This window comes from Cupressus sempervirens, chromosome 5 (assembly GCF_028749045.1).
Source record: "Cupressus sempervirens isolate cs-2001-9-10 chromosome 5, ASM2874904v1, whole genome shotgun sequence".
In the NCBI taxonomy this organism is placed as follows: domain Eukaryota; kingdom Viridiplantae; phylum Streptophyta; class Pinopsida; order Cupressales; family Cupressaceae; genus Cupressus; species Cupressus sempervirens.
The window spans coordinates 455,541,497-455,560,513 of NC_143122.1; the positions used below are offsets into that span (position 1 = coordinate 455,541,497).

Sequence of the window (19,017 nt, forward strand, 5' to 3'; positions counted from 1 at the left end):
GCCTTATCTAGCGTGGAGTTGGGAGCATAGACATTGAGAACCATGAATTGGAAGCCAAAATGTGTTACTTTGGCAAGTTGGCAATGAGGACTTGAGTTTATTGGTTCCAGCTAATTGCTTTGGGATTACAAATTGTGAATAAGCCTCCAGAAGCACCTTGTGCGGCAACATTGATTATACGCCATTTCTTCCATATAGGGAGGAGGGTCTGAAAACTTTTGTCTAACATCTTAGTTTCTTGAATTAGAATAATATCCGCTTTACTCGAATCAAGTTGCTTCTTGATTCAGGAACACTTGTCAGAGGCATTCATGCCTCTGACATTCCATGATATGATCTTCATGACCCTTGAGGAGTGCTACCTGCAATCCTCAAACCTTTACTGTTGAGAAGGACTGAATCAAAACTGCTTTGATGATCTAGTAAATCTGAACTGTTGAACATGTTTGTTTTGGTTTGTTTGTTATTTTTCTTCTTGTCCAAGTGGAGGAGTGGCGAGACAATGAAGTACTTGAAAATACTTGGGATTTTGTTTTTACTTCCCCTCTTTGTGGGTAAGATCAATGGGGTCTATTGTAATGAGAGATTTTTCAAAATCAAAACCCACTGGGGTGGGTAATGCAATGAAATTTTGAAAAGCAGGGGTGCATGATGGGCTGGCGAAAATGAAGGAATTTCCGGAGGGGTAATATTGAAAAACCCAAGCTCAGTAGCCCAAGTAAGATGAAGTGCACTGAAAATCCTACAGTATTACATGTAGATCTGATTATTTGTGGAGCTTATACTCTTTGGCAATGACCTCAAGGAAAAAAGAGATCGATTGGGAAATGAAGCTAGGTTCCAGCCAATCCTTGAACGGGATTGAATTGAAGCAAAAAGGAGGCAAATTGTGAAAGGATGATGGGGGACGGGTTACTTGGGCCAAGAAGGGATAAAGGAGGTGGAGCAAGCCAAAGAGGGATACAGTTGTGGGAACTAAAGGGGGGGGGAGTTGAAAGGGACAAATCTATACTATGCTTTTCAAACTCCTTGGTACTATGGGCCGAAAGTTGATTAGCTCATGACTAGGAAGACTTTGAAACAACTAAGTTACAAAAGTTGGAGAGGAGATCAGAAGAATGGAAAATGTGGCAAACATTGTTAGGAAGTTTAACGAAAATTTCTTGATCCCGGCTCCCAAGTTTGGAGGTAAGGATGATGTTCACAAGAAAAGGTTTTCAAGTATCCATGAGGATACAAATTCTAACAGGAAGGGTAGGGTTGGAATATGCAACATGATCAATGTTAAAGAAAATGCCCAATTTGTTTGCCATGATTTCTAGGATCTAGAACTCTCTATATTCCAGTGGAAGATTGGAAAATTGCAACCAAAATGGGACAAAACGGAGATCAAACATCAAGGGGGAGAAGTTAGATATATAGGCCATGACCTTCGTGAGTCCATGCTTTATTTTGTAAAACAACATCCCTTTCGATGGGGGAATGGAATAAACCTATAAATAAACCAGAATGCTTATCAATATAAAAGACTTGAGAAACCTCTTCCCATTCTGAAAAATATAAATCCTATAATTAAGAGATATCAAAGGCCTTTCCCCAGAACTTACAAATGCTAGCTCAAGAACGGAGGTCCTTTACTGAGGGCGTGAGCTGGACCTAATTAAATGTGATTTCCACCAGACCAAATCTAATGATGGGATAATCTAAGATATCATGAGTTCTCGTTTCTTTGGTGGGTTGCTTTAGGGCCCAAATAATTTTTTCCCTTTGTCATAGAGAGGGCATCCCCTGCATCTGCACATGAGGTTTCAAGATCATAGAAGCTTGAAGTCTAATGGGTGAATTTCTTGAAGAGAGAGGGATCTGCATTACTAGGCAAAGAGTAAATCGTCATCGACCTATGCACTTGAGATTTTGAGGATTGGCCTCTCTCATGAGATTGGAAACATGCGTTCCTAGGGGATGTAGTTTCATGAAACTTGCAAAGGCCTTTTGAAGGACCAGACCCTAAGATACCCACTCTGTTGAAGGAAGGCGGACAAAGAGTCTATTTTCTTGGTCTCGCCTTAAGAACAATCAGGTTCCTTCTAAAGATATGGTGAAAATCAGGTGGGACAGCCTTATCCTCACTAGCCGCAAAGCAAGAAAACAACGATCTTTCAATTTGTGAATCTTCCCCACAAATGTCAAATGGTGGTTGAACAAATTGGTGAAATTTCATGTACTGAAGCTTGTTTCTAGGGGGTTGCACAACTGGTTGAGAGCGGAAGATGGACGGAAGCTTGATCATTGTTGTTACTCGAAATGTACCAAAGATTACTTCGATTCAAAATGCAAACATATCCTTCTGTGATCTTCTCCAAAAGTCCACAGAGGAGCATTTCTCCAAATCTGATTTTTTCTGTAGGTGATCTTCTCGATCTACTATCTTGCCTCCTCCATGTATGTGGCAAGTGAGAATCAAGGTGGAGATGATACCCAACTCGTCTTCTAAGCCCTAGTCGCTACCTAGCTCATCTTTTGTGCCCTAGCTACCACCCATCTCACCATTTGTGCCCTAGCCGCAATTAACAACATTACTAGTATCAGATAATAATTATTAAATAATAACAGTAATAACTATTTAAATTATTAACAAATAGTACTAAGTTATTCATTAATAATTTTTTATTATTAAAATTAATATAGTAATAAAAATATTATTTAATATTAACAATAATATTTAATAATATTAACAACTTCAATTAAAAATTTATTAAAACTAATAATAACATTTAATATTTAACTAGGCAAGAGCCTATAACACAATGGTAACTTGTGAGCCTCTCAATGGAGAGGTGTTGGGTTCGAATCCACCCAAGTTTAACACATAATAATTAATTTCAAACAAATAATAATAATTAATCTAGGCTTTGGCCCATTACCTATCAAAAAAATATATATATATTTAACAAAGTTAATATTTAATAATAATAAAAATATATTAAAACAAAATTTAATTTTGAAACAAACTTCCCTTTACAAGTATTTAAAGCCCAAAGGCCAGTAAAGGGTGTTGCAGCAACTACTATAACATCCCTATCCAAATCTGATTGCAACTTGCTATATTTGCTTTAAGAAATTTTGTCAAACACTTGTACAGCAAAGAGATATGTGACTGATTTTATTTTCAGTTTGTTTTCAAAATAAGAAAGATGACTTCTAATATCATAGGATGATTGAAAAATGACTTCTCTTCCGCTTAGTCTACACCTAACATGAAATGCAACTCTTTTTTTCTGTTTTTTCTTGATGTAATATATGACATCTATTCAATGCAAATTAACACTTACAGCCAAGTGACATTATGTCAAACAGTTGGCATGCAAACTAACATTATTTTTCAAACTTCAAAATTGATATTTTGCTAATATAAAAATTCTTATATTAAATCAAGTTACAATGCCTTCAACAATCTAACTAGACTGTTCATACAGAACCATATAGATGTATTTTCAAATAATGCATAAACATGAAGATAAAATAAAGGGAACTTGAGATTGGTAGGCAGCTTTAAAACTGATCAGAATTTGTCATGCACTGTAGCGGTATTGTTCACAGCAATGTAGCAATACTATTCACGACCATTGTAGCCATAACACTAGTCACAATTCCTGTAGTGATGACAATGTTCACAATTCCTGTAGCGATGGTACTGTAGCAGATGGGTATAAACTTCCTAATATGCCTTCGAATTAGCTGATTAACTCCTTCCAAAGTGTAGATAAAATGAGGGCATCGAATAATCCTTAAATTTGAAGTGTATCTTCTTCATGAATTGTTGCAAAAACTCAATAAGCTTCAATGAGATGACTGAAATATCACCTCCAACAAATGCAACAATATCAGCTGATAGTTTCACAGCCTCAAAGTTGTCAATCAAAGAGAATTATCATTCTTAATGACTGAAATGTCCTGCAGAAACCCTTGGCTCCACAAGTGCACAAGAAAATCTCAATATCAAATCTGGATGCCCTACAATGAGGTTCTCTCCTCTATTTATTTTATTCCTTCACCCCTTCTAGAAGAACAAAAATATTATTTTATTGCACTTTTCAAGAAGCTTCCTCCTTTCCAACAATAATTAGTTGTGCTTCTAGAAGATTCCCTTTTCCATATAATAAAATATTATTTTAGTGACTTATGATTTAATATTTATTTTAGTCACTTTTTAATTAAATTAATTAAATATAAAGTCACCTTTTAATTTTTAAATTATTTAATGACTCTAAGAAATTAATTTAATTATTTCACCTTATTTGTCCACTAAGCCTTCAAAGAATGAAAGGCTAAGAACTTCATTGAGAGGCTAAAAAGATGGGGACATTACACCTACTATCGCAATAGCAGGTCTGCATCAATAGTACCTGTTGCTTCGGTAGGAGGCTTGTCATGAGCAGTTGTATTGTCGCCGACAAACTAAAGAAGGGAGGTGGGTGAGGGGGGGTAGTGGCCCCTGCCCAACATAAAATATTTTTTAATTAAAACAAACACAATCATGCCCACTTGCAAGATTTTTTTTTTTTTTTTTTTTTTTTAATATTTTTATAATTATCACAGTAATTATAAATTAATGGGTGATTATATTAAAAAAAAAAATTGATAAATTTTCCAATATAAACCTAGTATAGCAACCCAGATTAAATAGTCAAAACTTATAAAACAAATCTAGTTATCTCTTCTAAACCCACATCCCGATTTTAATTAATCAAATTACAAATACAAGATTCACAAACAAGGGTCTCAATTAATTAAATCGTTCACAGACATTTTCAAGAATGGATAACAATAAATTTCAATATGAAGGTTTTAACTCAAAATAAATTCTGAAAACAATTCCATACAAACACGGAGAAGATAGATATTTCAAAAGAATGAAACTATTACGCAAAACCCACAAGATCCTACCTGGATCTGATGCTAACAACCAAATGCACAGAACTCGCAACCAATTTTTTTTTCTTTCGAAACTCTCTTCTTGGAAAAATTGGCTCCTCCAAACCTATGTATGGAGAAATGAGCTCTAATTTCCTACTAAAGAGCTTTCCCCAAATTAGGGCTTCGATTTTGCAATCACGCAAAACCCTTTTCCTTTATTATTTTTATTATAATTTAAATTAGATGTGCAACCTTTTTGCAACTTCAATTAATGTAACTTTATTTAAATCAATTCCTCTCTCTTCTATTAATTCACAAGATGTATTTTAATAAAATATTTATTAATAATAATAACATTTAGAGTTTATTATAAATATGAAACTCCTAAATATATTATTATTAAATTAAATAAATATGATTACACCAAAATTAGAACTTCAACTATATCTTTTAAATTTAATTCTTTTATTTAATTAATTTCTCAATTAATTAAACATAATTAAATATTAAATTTTCTTTATAAATTTTTTTATTAAATTAAATCATGAAATTATCTTTTGAGATACTGCAATTGGGCACGCTCATCTTCACAATTCAGGGAAGTCCATGCCTAGTACCTGCAATCTGCATAAAATTCAAGCATTTACATACACATATAATATAAACTAAACAAGCAATGGCAGGGAGTGGTGCATCATGTAGATCTCGACTAGCAGGTGACTATGACTCCCTCCCTCAACCACATCAGGAATGTCAATAAACATATAAATACACTATACACATGCAAGTATGAGGTAAGTAACCATAGAAACTGCATATAAAACATCCATTTATCTATCATCATACAATAACTAAAATCACTATATAATAGCATCATTATTGAAAGAATAACATAAACACACGAAATAACTGAATATCAAGTAGTTCATCAAATAAGTAAAATGAGTATGGAATAACATCAAATCAAATCCGGTAACCAAGTACCACTAATCATAAAACTGGCATAAAACAATTCAGCAATCCAACATGAAAAGTAAACTAGGGATAGGCATTACAAATTACAATGCATGCACACCACGATATCTTTAATCCTTGATGAAGATAATGAAATATCCCAACAATTGCAATCTGAATTGTTGGTCATTTGGAAGAAGAAACATATTGTATCACCAACTGTACATGAATTCTCTAGAGAATTGATTGAGCATAAATTTGAAAAGTTAGAGGAGTTCATGACTGAAGATGAGCTAATTTCAGCAAGCAAACAGGTTGTTGGATCTCCAAAAAGGAGCAAGAATCAAATGAGGAGAGAGCAGATTTGTTTCACATGTCACCAAACTTGGACACCGGTCATGTTTTTGATGATGGGATAACCAAAGAAATACAGAACAGCTTTGGAGATGATACGAATTTCACCATTTTGCCCCCACAAAGTAACATGATTAGTGGTCATGACATGAATTCAACTATTGCCAAAGGTATGGGACATTCAAAACTCTACATTGGTGATTTAGAGACTAAAATTGACAACCGTTCTATTAAGAATAGTTATACTCAATGTGAAAACATGTTGGATGTCTCCAAGGAAGTTTACAAAACTTCATGTCATGAGGAATTGTTTAATAACATAGCAACACCCTTAGCTTTAATCAATCAAACGGGGAGTTTGAGACATAATGAATCATTTGTTTCTTATATCAGCAATTCACTTGTACATAATAGTGATTTAGAGGACTGAGCAAAGATGCCATTCAAGGAAGATGGTGATTTGGATAACCTATCAGAAAATGCAATTCATAATGAAAATGATGAGAAGCAATTCTTGAAGAAACAATTGAGAGTCGCTGAACATATGATTGTTGCAGCCTTAGTGAGCTATGATGACACTCATAGGATTGTTCAGGATCTTTACATTAAGGCACAAATAGAAAAGAGGTAAATGGGAATGGAAAGAGATTCTTATGTTACTGATTTACAAGGGGTTAAAGTAGCCTTGGAATCGTTGAAATCAGATTATTTATGCCTACTTATAGATAGGGATTACATCTTAAATGTTGCTAAGAATTATGCTGGTCAACTAGGGAAAAAAAGAGGATGAGATTAGTAAGCTCAATAGGGAGCTTAAGGATGCTCGAAATGCCTTGGATAATACATGAGTTGCTATTCATGAAACAAAAATCTGATTATCGTCACCAATCAATCCAGGGAATAGGAGGATAAAGGAAGGCGTGTGTTTTTCCAAAAAGCAATTAAGGAACTGGATAGTATTCAACAGAACTATGATTTGGATAGCTGCACCAAGAAATTGATGGAAGCATTGGAACATCAAGATAAGATGGAAGACATTCAATTGGTTGACATTTATTTATTTGAGATGGATGCTGATTCGACTTTTGATAATCCACATTTTTAAGTGGATGAGGAAGATCCAACTGAATTACATGACAAGGATGAGATTGATTGCAGGATTTGGGACTCAGGTGTACACATTAGTGTTGAGACATAGTTGCAAGACTACAGCGATAGGGTGATTTCCAGAGAAGATTGTAGGAGGATGCACTCCTATTACTAGGATCAGATGGATGGGATGGTTTCGGATCCAAGAGTTGACAGGATGAGTGCTTCACTTTTTGAAGTTATGACAAGTTGCTACACATTTTTGTGTCTGGATCAATTTTAATCCAAGTAGCACAGTAGCTGGGTGTAGCAGTAATTTTCAGATTGACATGGGATCCATGTATCCTATGGATAGATGAGTTGCACTTGTACCACTTGCTTCACAATATTAGAGGATATTATCTGTCTGTTTCTAGATTGAGTTGCATAGCTTCTAGCAGATTTATATGGGATCCCAAGATAATTACAAGATTGATTGCTTGAGGACAAGAATCTCAAGGTGGGAGGATTGTTATGTCCCCTTTTTGGGACATTAAAAAAATTAAAGTTAAATTTATGAAATGTTCAAGTTGGCTTATGAGAGCTTAATGCAGATTAGTAATATTGCTAGATTTATATTAAAGGAGCATTAAGAAAAGATGAAATGGCAAGAAGACAAGGAGACAGGGTAGGTGAAGCCGAAGAATTATGACATTGGACATTAAAAGGAGGAGAGATGGTTTCATTTGGACATGCTTGGATATTGATTTGGTTTGAGATTTCTCTTGGAGAAATTAAAGAAGTTTCAACTTCTATTTAGGATCTGAGGATGCAAACCCTTAAGGTTCTTCTTGGGTGGATTGGATGTAGCCCCAGTTCATCATCTATGGTGAATTCCTGACAAAGTTCATAGTTACATTTCAAGTTCATTTCTGGTTATCCAATCTAACTGTTATCACTATTTTTATGATTGGATTGTTATTGTATTGTTAAACATTATAATGCAATAACATTTTCTAAGTATTTTATATGAGTATTTGTTCGATTTATTGCAGAAATTCTCCGTTTACATTTCTAGAATTTTATTGAGGAAAATTGGAAAAGAATATCCAGGTAGGATATTACACATACCAAAATTAGTGGGATATCCGATAGGCATTGATCGCCTGAAATTCAACATTGACCATATAGCTAGTGAAGATGCTTCTTTATGCACACTGATTCCACCTCAACTTGTGCAAGACGTCCTAACTTAGTAAATATATTTTGACTAAGAGGATTTTATAAAGAGGCAAAGAGGAGAAATGGATGCTATGGCCCACATCCACACTTTACTTAAAAAATTCCTCCGTTCCCTTTGTTCAAATTTTAATGTGGGTCATATTGTTCATGGATCAAAATTAATTTCATCTTGTACCACATTCCTCTCCCAATTCTCATTTGTCACCTGAGAAAACAGGTTGCAATAGACATTATTACCAAATGATGACGAATACTGCTGGTGATTTTTGATTCCATTGTTCAATTCTCCTTCATCAAGCAAGGGAATAAGTTTTTATTTTTGTCTCTTCTGCATCTCCCTACTGGTAAATGTTTTGTGGATGCTATTGTTGTTGATGAGGCAAAGTTCAAAGCTCCGAATGATGAAGAGGTAAGGAGCCTAATCTTGAATAAAAAAGGTGGTAGATATGAGATCCACTGTCCATAAGAAGCATGGGACATAATCTAAGGGTTGCACCATCGTATTTGACAGTTGCACAGAGAAGAGAAACATGATATATATATATATATATATATATATATATATATTTGTTCCTTCTCTAGGTTAAACAAATGCTGAATACATTTATACGTTGGAAAGATGAAAAATACAACATTCCTTTGTGATATTTCTTAAGAACTCCTTATAGTTTTCTGTTCTGTTTTTTTTAAATTTTGGAAGTTTGTCATTTTGGCAAACAGTTTTCTTGCAACCTCGGCTTTCTACATTTTTTAGTTCTGGTCCAAGTTTTTTTATTTGCTTTCCAGAAGTTTGTGTTGGGGTTTTGATGTTTCATCTCTACCAATGTTGTTTCTATGATATGAAGATGGAAGGGTAGCAATATGACTCCCAAATAATACCAATAGATGACTGTAAATGTAGTAAACAGGAAGCATACAACTTCAGATTTAGGAAATAAAATCATTCAACATTTTATGACATACCCAGATGAAGAAGCTTGACCTTGATTGAAATGATAATGGTTGGTTACAGCATGCAGGGTCTGATTTCTGTTTACAGACTCAAATACACTTAAAAATGGTCATGAAATGCTTCAAACCCCTAGACAAAGCTTCCTTGAAAACGCACTGTTATTCCCCTTGCTGGTCGCTGTAGGATCAATGGTATTTTCATTTTGGTCTGTTATGCACCTACAGCTTCTGTTAAGAAATCTGAACACAAACCTGTAGCTACTGCAAACTGGTTTTGAACTGAAAGCCTTCCAAAATTCAAACCCTCAATGCAATTTCCTCTCCTTTTGCTGCTGTATGGATGGAAAGAATTGCCTGGCAAACACACAACCTGTTGAAACCTATGTTACCAAATTCTTCCTTGGCCAGCCCAAGGTTTGGTCCCATTCTTGCAAAAGTCTGTCCAAATTCTGTTAGACGAATCCGACACAAACTTTGCAGTTTCTATGGCAAATTGCCAAATCTGCAGCAGAACCCAGGCTGAATTTTACCAAAAAATGGAATTGTTTTACTTTGTTAAAGTTTTTCTTGGTCCATCTTAGTCAATCCAATCCCCCAACCCTAAAATAGACCACAAAAAAGGCTACAAAGAGAAACCATATTGCTATGTTGCTTTACTATTAGCGTAGTGGTGTATGAACTTATTTTCTGCTGCATATATATACATATACATATCATATATATGTTTTTGTACGGACGAACCCAAAATGAATTTGAACCCACCCCAAAAAAAACTTGAACGAATTTAGAACCCGCATCTGAACCCAAACTTGAACCGGCAACTTAGGTTGAAAGTTTGAAACTAATACGATTTGCACTCCAGCACTTGTATTTTGGAGTCTTAGCTCTCCCACAAATGAATTTCTTTGTTGACTCCCATGTTTTGTGTATTTTGTCTTTTATAACAAAATTGTCTCCTTGATAGGGGTGTTGAATTTTATAAGTTTATTGTTGTTTGGCTGTTTGGCACGACAATATAAAGTATAACTTCTCTCACATGTGACATGTATGCTATAAAGTATAACTTCTTTACACCATTAGAACTCCTAAAGGAAAAGTTTTTACAATTTGATTAGGTGCTTTTCAAAAAAATTATAGTACTTACGCATATGATTTGATCCATTTCATTTCATTTTTGTAGGCCATTTCCTTTTACCATGGGTTAGGTCAATGCATTATTTATCTCATATTTTCTTCAAGCAATTTTGGCTCAGCTGGGAGTGATTACATTATCATATAATGTATGATAGCTGCTCTTTCCAGATCTGTATAATAAACCCTAACTAGCATCCCCAACCTGCAAATCTATCACAATTTCAAACTACCAGTTGCTCTCAAAGTTGATATATCAGTGAATTTCCAATCTATAGACAAGTTTGAGAAGTCTGTGACTTCTCTTTTTCAAAAGGTTTCATTTTTTAAAACGGTATGGCCGCAATTCTCAAAATCATAACTCTGCATTGAATATTTGATAAATAAAATAACCTAGAAAATCATGAATGAGTCAAAACCTTTTTTATTCACCTTTATTTTCAGCTCCAACCCTAATTTTGAATTAGGTTTTCATTTTTCCTTTTTATTATAAAATTGCTTTATTACTTTGTTAAAAAGAGATAATAAAATAACCTTTATATTATTTTATTGTTTTAAGTGGTCTACCTAGCTAAGGGTCCACAACTTGTAATTTATTCTATTACAAAGTAATTATAATATTAATTTATTTAATTCCTTAACTTGGGAAATATTAAATATTTTCTTATTAATCCATAAATTGTGAATCCAGGCTCATATTTGAATTCTATCTTAAGTGCCATGATCACTGATGAAGACTAAACCCTGCAGGCTAACTGGCATTTTCCCCTAGCAGATAGGAACTCACCCTAAAATTTAGCAACCCGTCTCCAACCAACTGAAACTGCTCAAAAGGGAACCTGCTCTGTTCCATGGTGCTCCAAGTGTTTAACAAGTCAACTGTCAGTCCTCCCTAAAAATAAGGACCCCTCCCTAAAATACAGGAGTGATCTCAACTCATCTGGAATAGTATGTAGACACCCCAAAACCAAATCCCAATCATTCCCTAAAAATAGGAATAACTCCTAAAATGTAGGAACTATTATCTAAGCATTTGAAACAACTCACAGAGCCCTTCCAAAGCTCCATAAACCTCTAATTTAGTCCCCTGACCATATCGTTGACCTACAGGATCTCGAATAATAGGTCAACCTTCTCCCTATCACCTAGAATAATATAGCCTTCATTCTTAAGCTTAAAACATTATTAATTTGAATAACTCCAACAGAAAATTAGAAACATAACGACAAACATGTGAGACATAGTTATGAGTGCTCAAGTCATAGAGTATTTGTTCATGAAGCCATCTCATTATTGTCAACAATCTCAATCTGGTATTCTCTAATAAACAGAACCATAATGTGCATAGAGTAGACAAAAATTAGAGAAGTGAATCCTATATTTTTTAATTTACAAATACTTTTGGATTTCAAGCTGGTAAACTAACCAACCTCAATGCCAGATTACAGGGGAGTACATTGCATAATTTAAATCATACCTACAGAAACTTCATATCAATGTAAAAAATTCTACGAAAAAAAATGGAACAAAACAATTATTGAATTCCTATTTGAATAAAATGCTTCCCTCAACAAATATTTCATTTAAAGAAAAATTCTTACCTTAGTTAAATGTTTAATAGCGTATTGCCTTAGGCGCACATCAAAAGAAGACAGGATTTCATTTGCCTGCTCACACGGATATGAAATTTGTAAGCATTTACTCCAATCTTGATTTCATATAACTGTTTCTCTAATGCGAGTCCAAATATACAGTAAAAACAAAATTACTTTTACAGACGCACAATTGTCTTTCTCATCATTACCTTTGAAGTTGGTCAAAAACTATGGATTGTTCAAGAATATAACAAGTAAATAAGAATTCTATCAATCTTTTGTAAGAGTGTAACCTACTAGACAAATACTCAGGCAAAATTAGCAATGGTTATTACAAGCCTTGAAGTGGCATTATTACAAGAAATGTAAAAAATATGGATTTCGGAAAATCCCGAGGTGATTATAAATTTATAAAACACTTAAGAAATAAGTAAATAAAGCTAAGATTGAAAAGTGAGGGCAAAGATAGAAAACGAAAGGTAGTGGGAAGGAATTTATGTGTTTAAGAACAAGAGATCTTTAGTGGATCTGATCTGCATATGGCATGGAGACAATAACTATTATATGTCAGTGGAACAGCAGACCATCAAATTGTACATTGAATCCATTATTACGAGTGCTAGGAAAAGGTGGGGCAAATCACTAGATCATCAGACATGAAATGATTGGGGAAAGATTGGATATTATTAATTAAGAAGGAAAAAGGGTCTTAAAAGGGATTTGATCTGGTAAGTTTGTGGACAAGGTTACATTGTATGTAATCACTATCTGATTCCTTTTCATTTCCTCTCTAGTTCCATCATACAATTATTGCAAATGTTTTGTAAAAAGGTCTTTGGAAAATTATCCAGCACTGTTGATGGCGCAAGGTATAATTCTCTAGGACCAGATAAAGATTAGAATGGACTCATTAAAACAGTCTCAAGCTTCCTTAAGTTCACTGATCAGTTATCCAAGACCCCAAGAATTAAGATTCAGAAAGCTGAAACCTCTTTGAAATTGTTGACAAAAGCAGAAAGATGTCTAGGGCTAAGATATCTACACATAGAACCATAAAGTTCCATATGGTTGAATGCCTATAATCCAGAAAGCATTCCCAAGTCCTTGGCATCAACTATTCTCATTGCATCAATTGGAACTTGATGACTAAAGGTTTCAAAAGATCTGAATATCTTGGATTTATTAGGCACGTTACTTGAGATTTTAATTATTAACATTCACATCTTGGAGCACAGCAATCTGTAGTGAAGTCTGTTAATTTTGTGGGTAGGAATTTTCAGATCAAGAGTTTTGCTCAAGATCCCAATTTCAAAGAGTCCGGGAAACTAACATGTTATCAAAATTGTCAAGTCAGAAAAAACAATATATGCAAGGCTAGAAATTTTAAGATTTACATCTTAAAAGTAAAAATGAATCGAATGTTTAAAACACAAAGCCTATACTTACAGCCTATGAAAACCCAGGTCAAAAGACATGCGAAAATTCTGAACGACTTGGACGCTCAATGATTAAAATGATGATATTTCCCAATGGACTCCAATAAGAGAATGGACGTATTGTTGGGATCCACAATAACAATAATGACTATCAGAATGAAGAAATAAAAAGGTCCAGAACCATAAACTAATAAGAGGATTGAAGTAAGAATTTTGAACATGAAGGAAATAGGAGATAAGCCACAATTCAAGTATAAAGGAAAACATGATGCTCAGGGATTTTCAGCATAAATCATTTTGTTTAAGGTTCAAATGTATATTTTGAATATGGAAAATGGAAGAAAATGAAACAGATAAGCATACAACAGAATAGGAACAATCAGTATGATCAAGCATATCCTTATGTTGAAGGCTATTGTGCTAAGTTGCCAATACGGATATGGGCATAAGAACCAAGTACATTGGAATGGGAAAAATTTTCCCCTTGGATACATTTTTATATAATATATATACAAAAAAATTATAGAAATATTCAGAGTTGTGAAATTAATACATTTCATAGTATAATAGTAGTGATAAAGATAAATATTAACGCCAACTAATAAATATTTCATATTTATTAGTATCAATTGGCATTTAACAATGATAATTTTAGTTACCTAAGTTCTGAAATTGTTAAAAACTGGATGAATAATTGTATTAGCAATTACCTCTTAAATAGAGTTTACAGACACTAATAATAGCGTAGTCTAAAAATAGATTAAATTAAGAAAAAATAAAAAATAAAGACTAAATGACCATTAACTAAGATTTAAGAAGAACAAGCTAATTTTAACAAGAACCACCCCCTTAATGGTCATTCTATGAACTACCCTGCAGAAGACACTACATGTCTTGTAGTTACAAATCCTTCATAACATTTTGTTGTAGCTGAGACCCTCCCTAGATCTATGGAATATAACAGACCAAGAGTAGCCTAGAAAAAGAGAAGGTTGTTCTCTTCTTCAGAATGGTTTGCACCATGAGGGTAGACTCTGTCACTGATTTTGCCATTTACCCTGCCAAAATCTACAAAACCATTAAGCATAAATCATCACAAAAAACATCCAACCTAATGTTGGATAACTGAGCTGCCCTTTTCTAGTAGACAGAGACACACTGAGAACAACTAAGTTGCCCTTCTTTGTAGACAAAGCCACAATGAGAACAACTGCCAAACCCTCCAAACTATTACAGATGAGCCGGATACCCAAAAAATGACTACAAAATACCCTGATTTAAGAGTACAGAGCATCATTTTTCAGAGAAATCTAGTAAAACCCCTGAAATAACATCCATGCAAACTTCACATATAATATAAACTAGAAATCTTTTGAGGCAGAAAATCAACCAAACCGAAACACAAATTTTGAAGTGAAAATTTGATCAAAACCAACATGATCTTTGAGGTGAAAAATCAATCAAATTCAAACAGAAGTAGAAATATGGATCAGAGAATACGAAACTCTGTTTTTTGGAAAAAAGGTAAAACTCAGCTGAATGTTTTTAAGAAAAAAATTATGAAAACCAACTAGATAATTTTTGGGGAAAAATTATTAAAACCCTCCCATATTAAGTTGATCAGAAGGCATATGAGTCAAAATCATCACTTCAATACAAAGAAACTGGGACCTTTTGCTAAGACCCTTTGTGTGAAGACTGCACGATTGCCAACTATTTCCTACAATCTTTCTTCAAGTGACCAAACTTGTGACAATAAGTGCATTAAACCTCTTCTTCTTTGAAGATGTCAAAGGTTCACCTAAGCCTTTCTACTAGAGAAATTGAGGTATAATTGTTGTCTTGTCGAAGGCTTGTGCTATGAAGGCCACCTATTCAAAAAAGGAGATGGCAAGACTTCCAAGTTGTTTCAATACATCCTATTGGGTGCATATTTTGCAACTGACAGTTTATGCAAATTCACTCGCAAAATGGGTAGACCAGCCACAGCATGCGAGACACAGTCTCTCCTACCTATAAGGGAAGGCTCCCCCTTCTCTCCATTCCTTAGATCAACTTAAGGCAAGCAAGAAGTTAAGAGATGTGTTATAGGGTGTTACTAATATTCTTTCCTCTTTCTTTCAGGAAACAATCCACTTACTCGTGGGTCAGGTAATGGGCAAGGTGGATCTCTTACACTACACTTTTGTCTAAAGCTGGAAACAGTGATACCAATACCAAACACCAACTCAAAGGTTGATTGAGAGTGTACCGACTTAGATCTACGTCTACTTTTATCTATTCTATAAGAAAAATCTCTACTATTGGGGCGCACAAACTTCCAAAAGTAGAGAATTTCTAACTATTTGCGTGAATTTGAGACAATAATAAGAGTTCTAGTTGCAGCTTCTAGTCTATATATTACCACAATCGCTCCCAGCCAAAGCTTCAACTCCAATTGTTTCTTATATTCACTATGCTCTATTAAACATCCAATAATAACATGAACGAAAGATAAATAGGAACAAGTCACCATCACAACTTCCAATTTGTTCTATTGCAATTGCTTCCAGTCAAAGCTTTGAATCCAATTGCTTCTTTCTATTCACTTTTCTTTCAAATTTGCACTACACCCACAGGTATGCTTGCACAAGTTTGGCAGAGCTCTCTTGCATATAATAAGAAGATGATTTTAACAATGAGGGGCACTCCTTTATCCAAACTGCTTATTAAAGTGACTAGATCTCTATGAGAGGAGGCTACTATCACTATGCTCATCCAACATAAGAGTACCCTAAACAAATATGGCTAACATCTGACAAGGAGCATCACAACGCTCAATGGTTGTAGAAATTCGACTATCACTCACCTTTAGTTACCCAACTAAGTGATATCTCTAAAATTTATGACTCCTACGCAAGCTCTTTGAAGTTGTAGTGGCATCACTCACCTCATTATAAATATCATCATGTGTTTTATCATCTCTGCACACGTCAATAGCCAGGGTCCTATTGCTAAGAACCTCAACCAATGGCTCGTCTGATCAAGTGGAAGCTGCTACAACAGCCTCCCCGCAGTCCCACTTCCCATGTAACTGTAAGCCTCAGCAAGATATGGTCCTGCGACCTAATATCAACCAAAGAATTCTCTGATTCATTTCCTAAAGTCTGATATGAAAAATCAAACTCACTGTAACATGAGACTGCATCATAATATGTATCAGAAGTGCCCAAATCTTGAGTACCAGCATAAAATCAGAATTGTTAGAGCTCATATTTTCTATGCAATCCTCATATTTGACACTCCCATCTTGTATGTCAACACTCATGGTGACACCAACAACATCCTCCACACTTTCCCTGACATCAACACCATCATTATACTCAAGCAAGGAGCTAGTATCATAAAAATCAGAACCTTTATTGCTTTTTTTTATCGGTAATATTTCGCTTTTGACTAGAGCTATGAACTAGTGAGGCCACAATCTGGGGGACCTCACCCCCAAATCCAACACCCAAGATCTGCAAGCACACAGAAGCCCGGCTTGGACACCAAGCCCGAAGGGCACAACCAACACACCCAATGTAGGTCCAACACAGGGTTCGTGATCACTCCCAGCCCACCACATGCAACAATCAAGACAGGCCCAACCAGCATTAACACTATTTTTGGGCCAAGCAGGGATTTGAACCTTGGTTGCACCATTAACCGTGCAACCACAACACCACTACACCACAAGGTGATCTCCTAGAACTTTATTGTTTCTTAAATAGCATTAATTTGAGCAATCCTATGCCCTAGGTGCCAGCAACAGATTATTAATATGAGTCAACAGCAAGTTCAGCATGACTAATTATATGTTTTATCGAATTGTGCTTTAATTAATTTTAAAAAACCTATTGAAACTCCTGAAAAAAGTGCTTAGCAAGAATCATTTTAGTAAAAATCAACTCATTTTTCCAACACAAATTTATTTGTCAATTCTAATGATGTTTTTGCCAACATTAATTTGACAAGTTTCAAATTCCATGCTTGAAGTTCAGAAAACTCTGTGACCTAGGCTAAAAGGAAGTAATTGTGCAATACATATAATTTCTTTTTGTTGTCTTTCTGGAAGAAATCTTCAGATTTTAGATTGAGTCAACAGCAGATTTGATGTGATTTGGATGAATACTTTTAAGCATTTGCTGAGCAGCATTTTTGTATAATATGGATATTTGTTAAAATTTTAAATAAAAAGGCTGAAGCCAAGAATTTATTTATGTTAGCTAGAAAGAAATAAGGAAAGAAAAGGAACTGATCAAGACAACAATATTTAATAAGCTTGAACTTCAAAGTACCTCAATAAGAGTGACATGAATATAATCTTTAACATGAGAGTATCTCTCATGCACATCTTTTTTAATGAAATCACTGAGTTCACCGCTAAACTCCACACCTGTGGGTCCTCCTCCTACAACAACACAATGTAGAAGTCGTTTTTTCTCATCCTCTGTTATTCCTGTGTTTCCATCAAAAAACGTACCAACTTGAGAAAAATTAAGCTAAATGTTAAACCCTTTCCAGAAGCAACAATTAACAAATAGAATGCACACGTATTCCTATTTGCATTTATATATGAACGGAAATGAATTCTCATCAAATGCAGCCAGTGGATTATAAAGTCCAGTTATTTTATATTTGTAGCAGCTTAGTTTCTTCAAAAGACAAACATAATGCATACTTTTTTCTGTTGATTGCATATGGTATATTATCTATTCTACAATTTCATTACATGACAAGTAACAAATGCATTATAATCATTGTTCAGTCCAGTAGTGTCAAAGGAGACTTTAGAGCAACAAATTACAATGATCCTTCCAAGCTCATATAAGCATTAGGTTGAGAGAGGACACAAAAGATAAAATATTTCAAGTCTGAATATTTTTGTTAAGTGCATATATGTATAAAGTCAATTCTACGATTATAATATGTACCAAGTCACAAGTGCATTATAACGGTCATTTAATTCTGTGGTATTTGTAATGTCTCATTTTTGGCTAAGTCAGGAAATGGAGACAATTACCTTCTAACTCAAATCACAAGAGACAACCTTCCTTCAAGTCCTTAATTGCTACTAAGGATTATGCTTTACGAATGTGAAAATAATGCAATTGATAAGATGGAAAATGATATTATTATTCCAAGAAATATATTTATATTTATATAGATGTCTGAGCCTTTGATCTCTAATGATAATGATTTTGCAAGTTTATCTTTATTTCTAATGCCAAGAATATTAGCCTTGTCTGATTTATCAATGGAGAATGTGCTTATGAACTTAGTCTAAAATCACTTATACAGATCACATTGTGGTTTCTAATATGATTCTTTAATTGTAAGCAAATAAT

General features: G+C 34.4%; 1 protein-coding gene across 2 annotated transcripts in view; it reads right to left on the reverse strand.

Moving 5' to 3' along the window:
* LOC149556741 (internal alternative NAD(P)H-ubiquinone oxidoreductase A2, mitochondrial-like) overlaps positions 1 to 19,017 on the reverse strand; it is a 217,986-nt gene that overhangs the window by 136,585 nt on the left and 62,384 nt on the right. For both annotated transcript variants that reach the window (XM_089831255.1, XM_089831254.1), the window contains exons 3-4: positions 17,968 to 18,128; positions 12,219 to 12,284 (exon numbers count right to left, since the gene is read on the reverse strand). In XM_089831255.1, the coding sequence (XP_089687381.1) occupies positions 12,219 to 12,284; positions 17,968 to 18,128 (227 nt within the window). The remainder of the gene's footprint in view (positions 1 to 12,218; positions 12,285 to 17,967; positions 18,129 to 19,017) is intronic.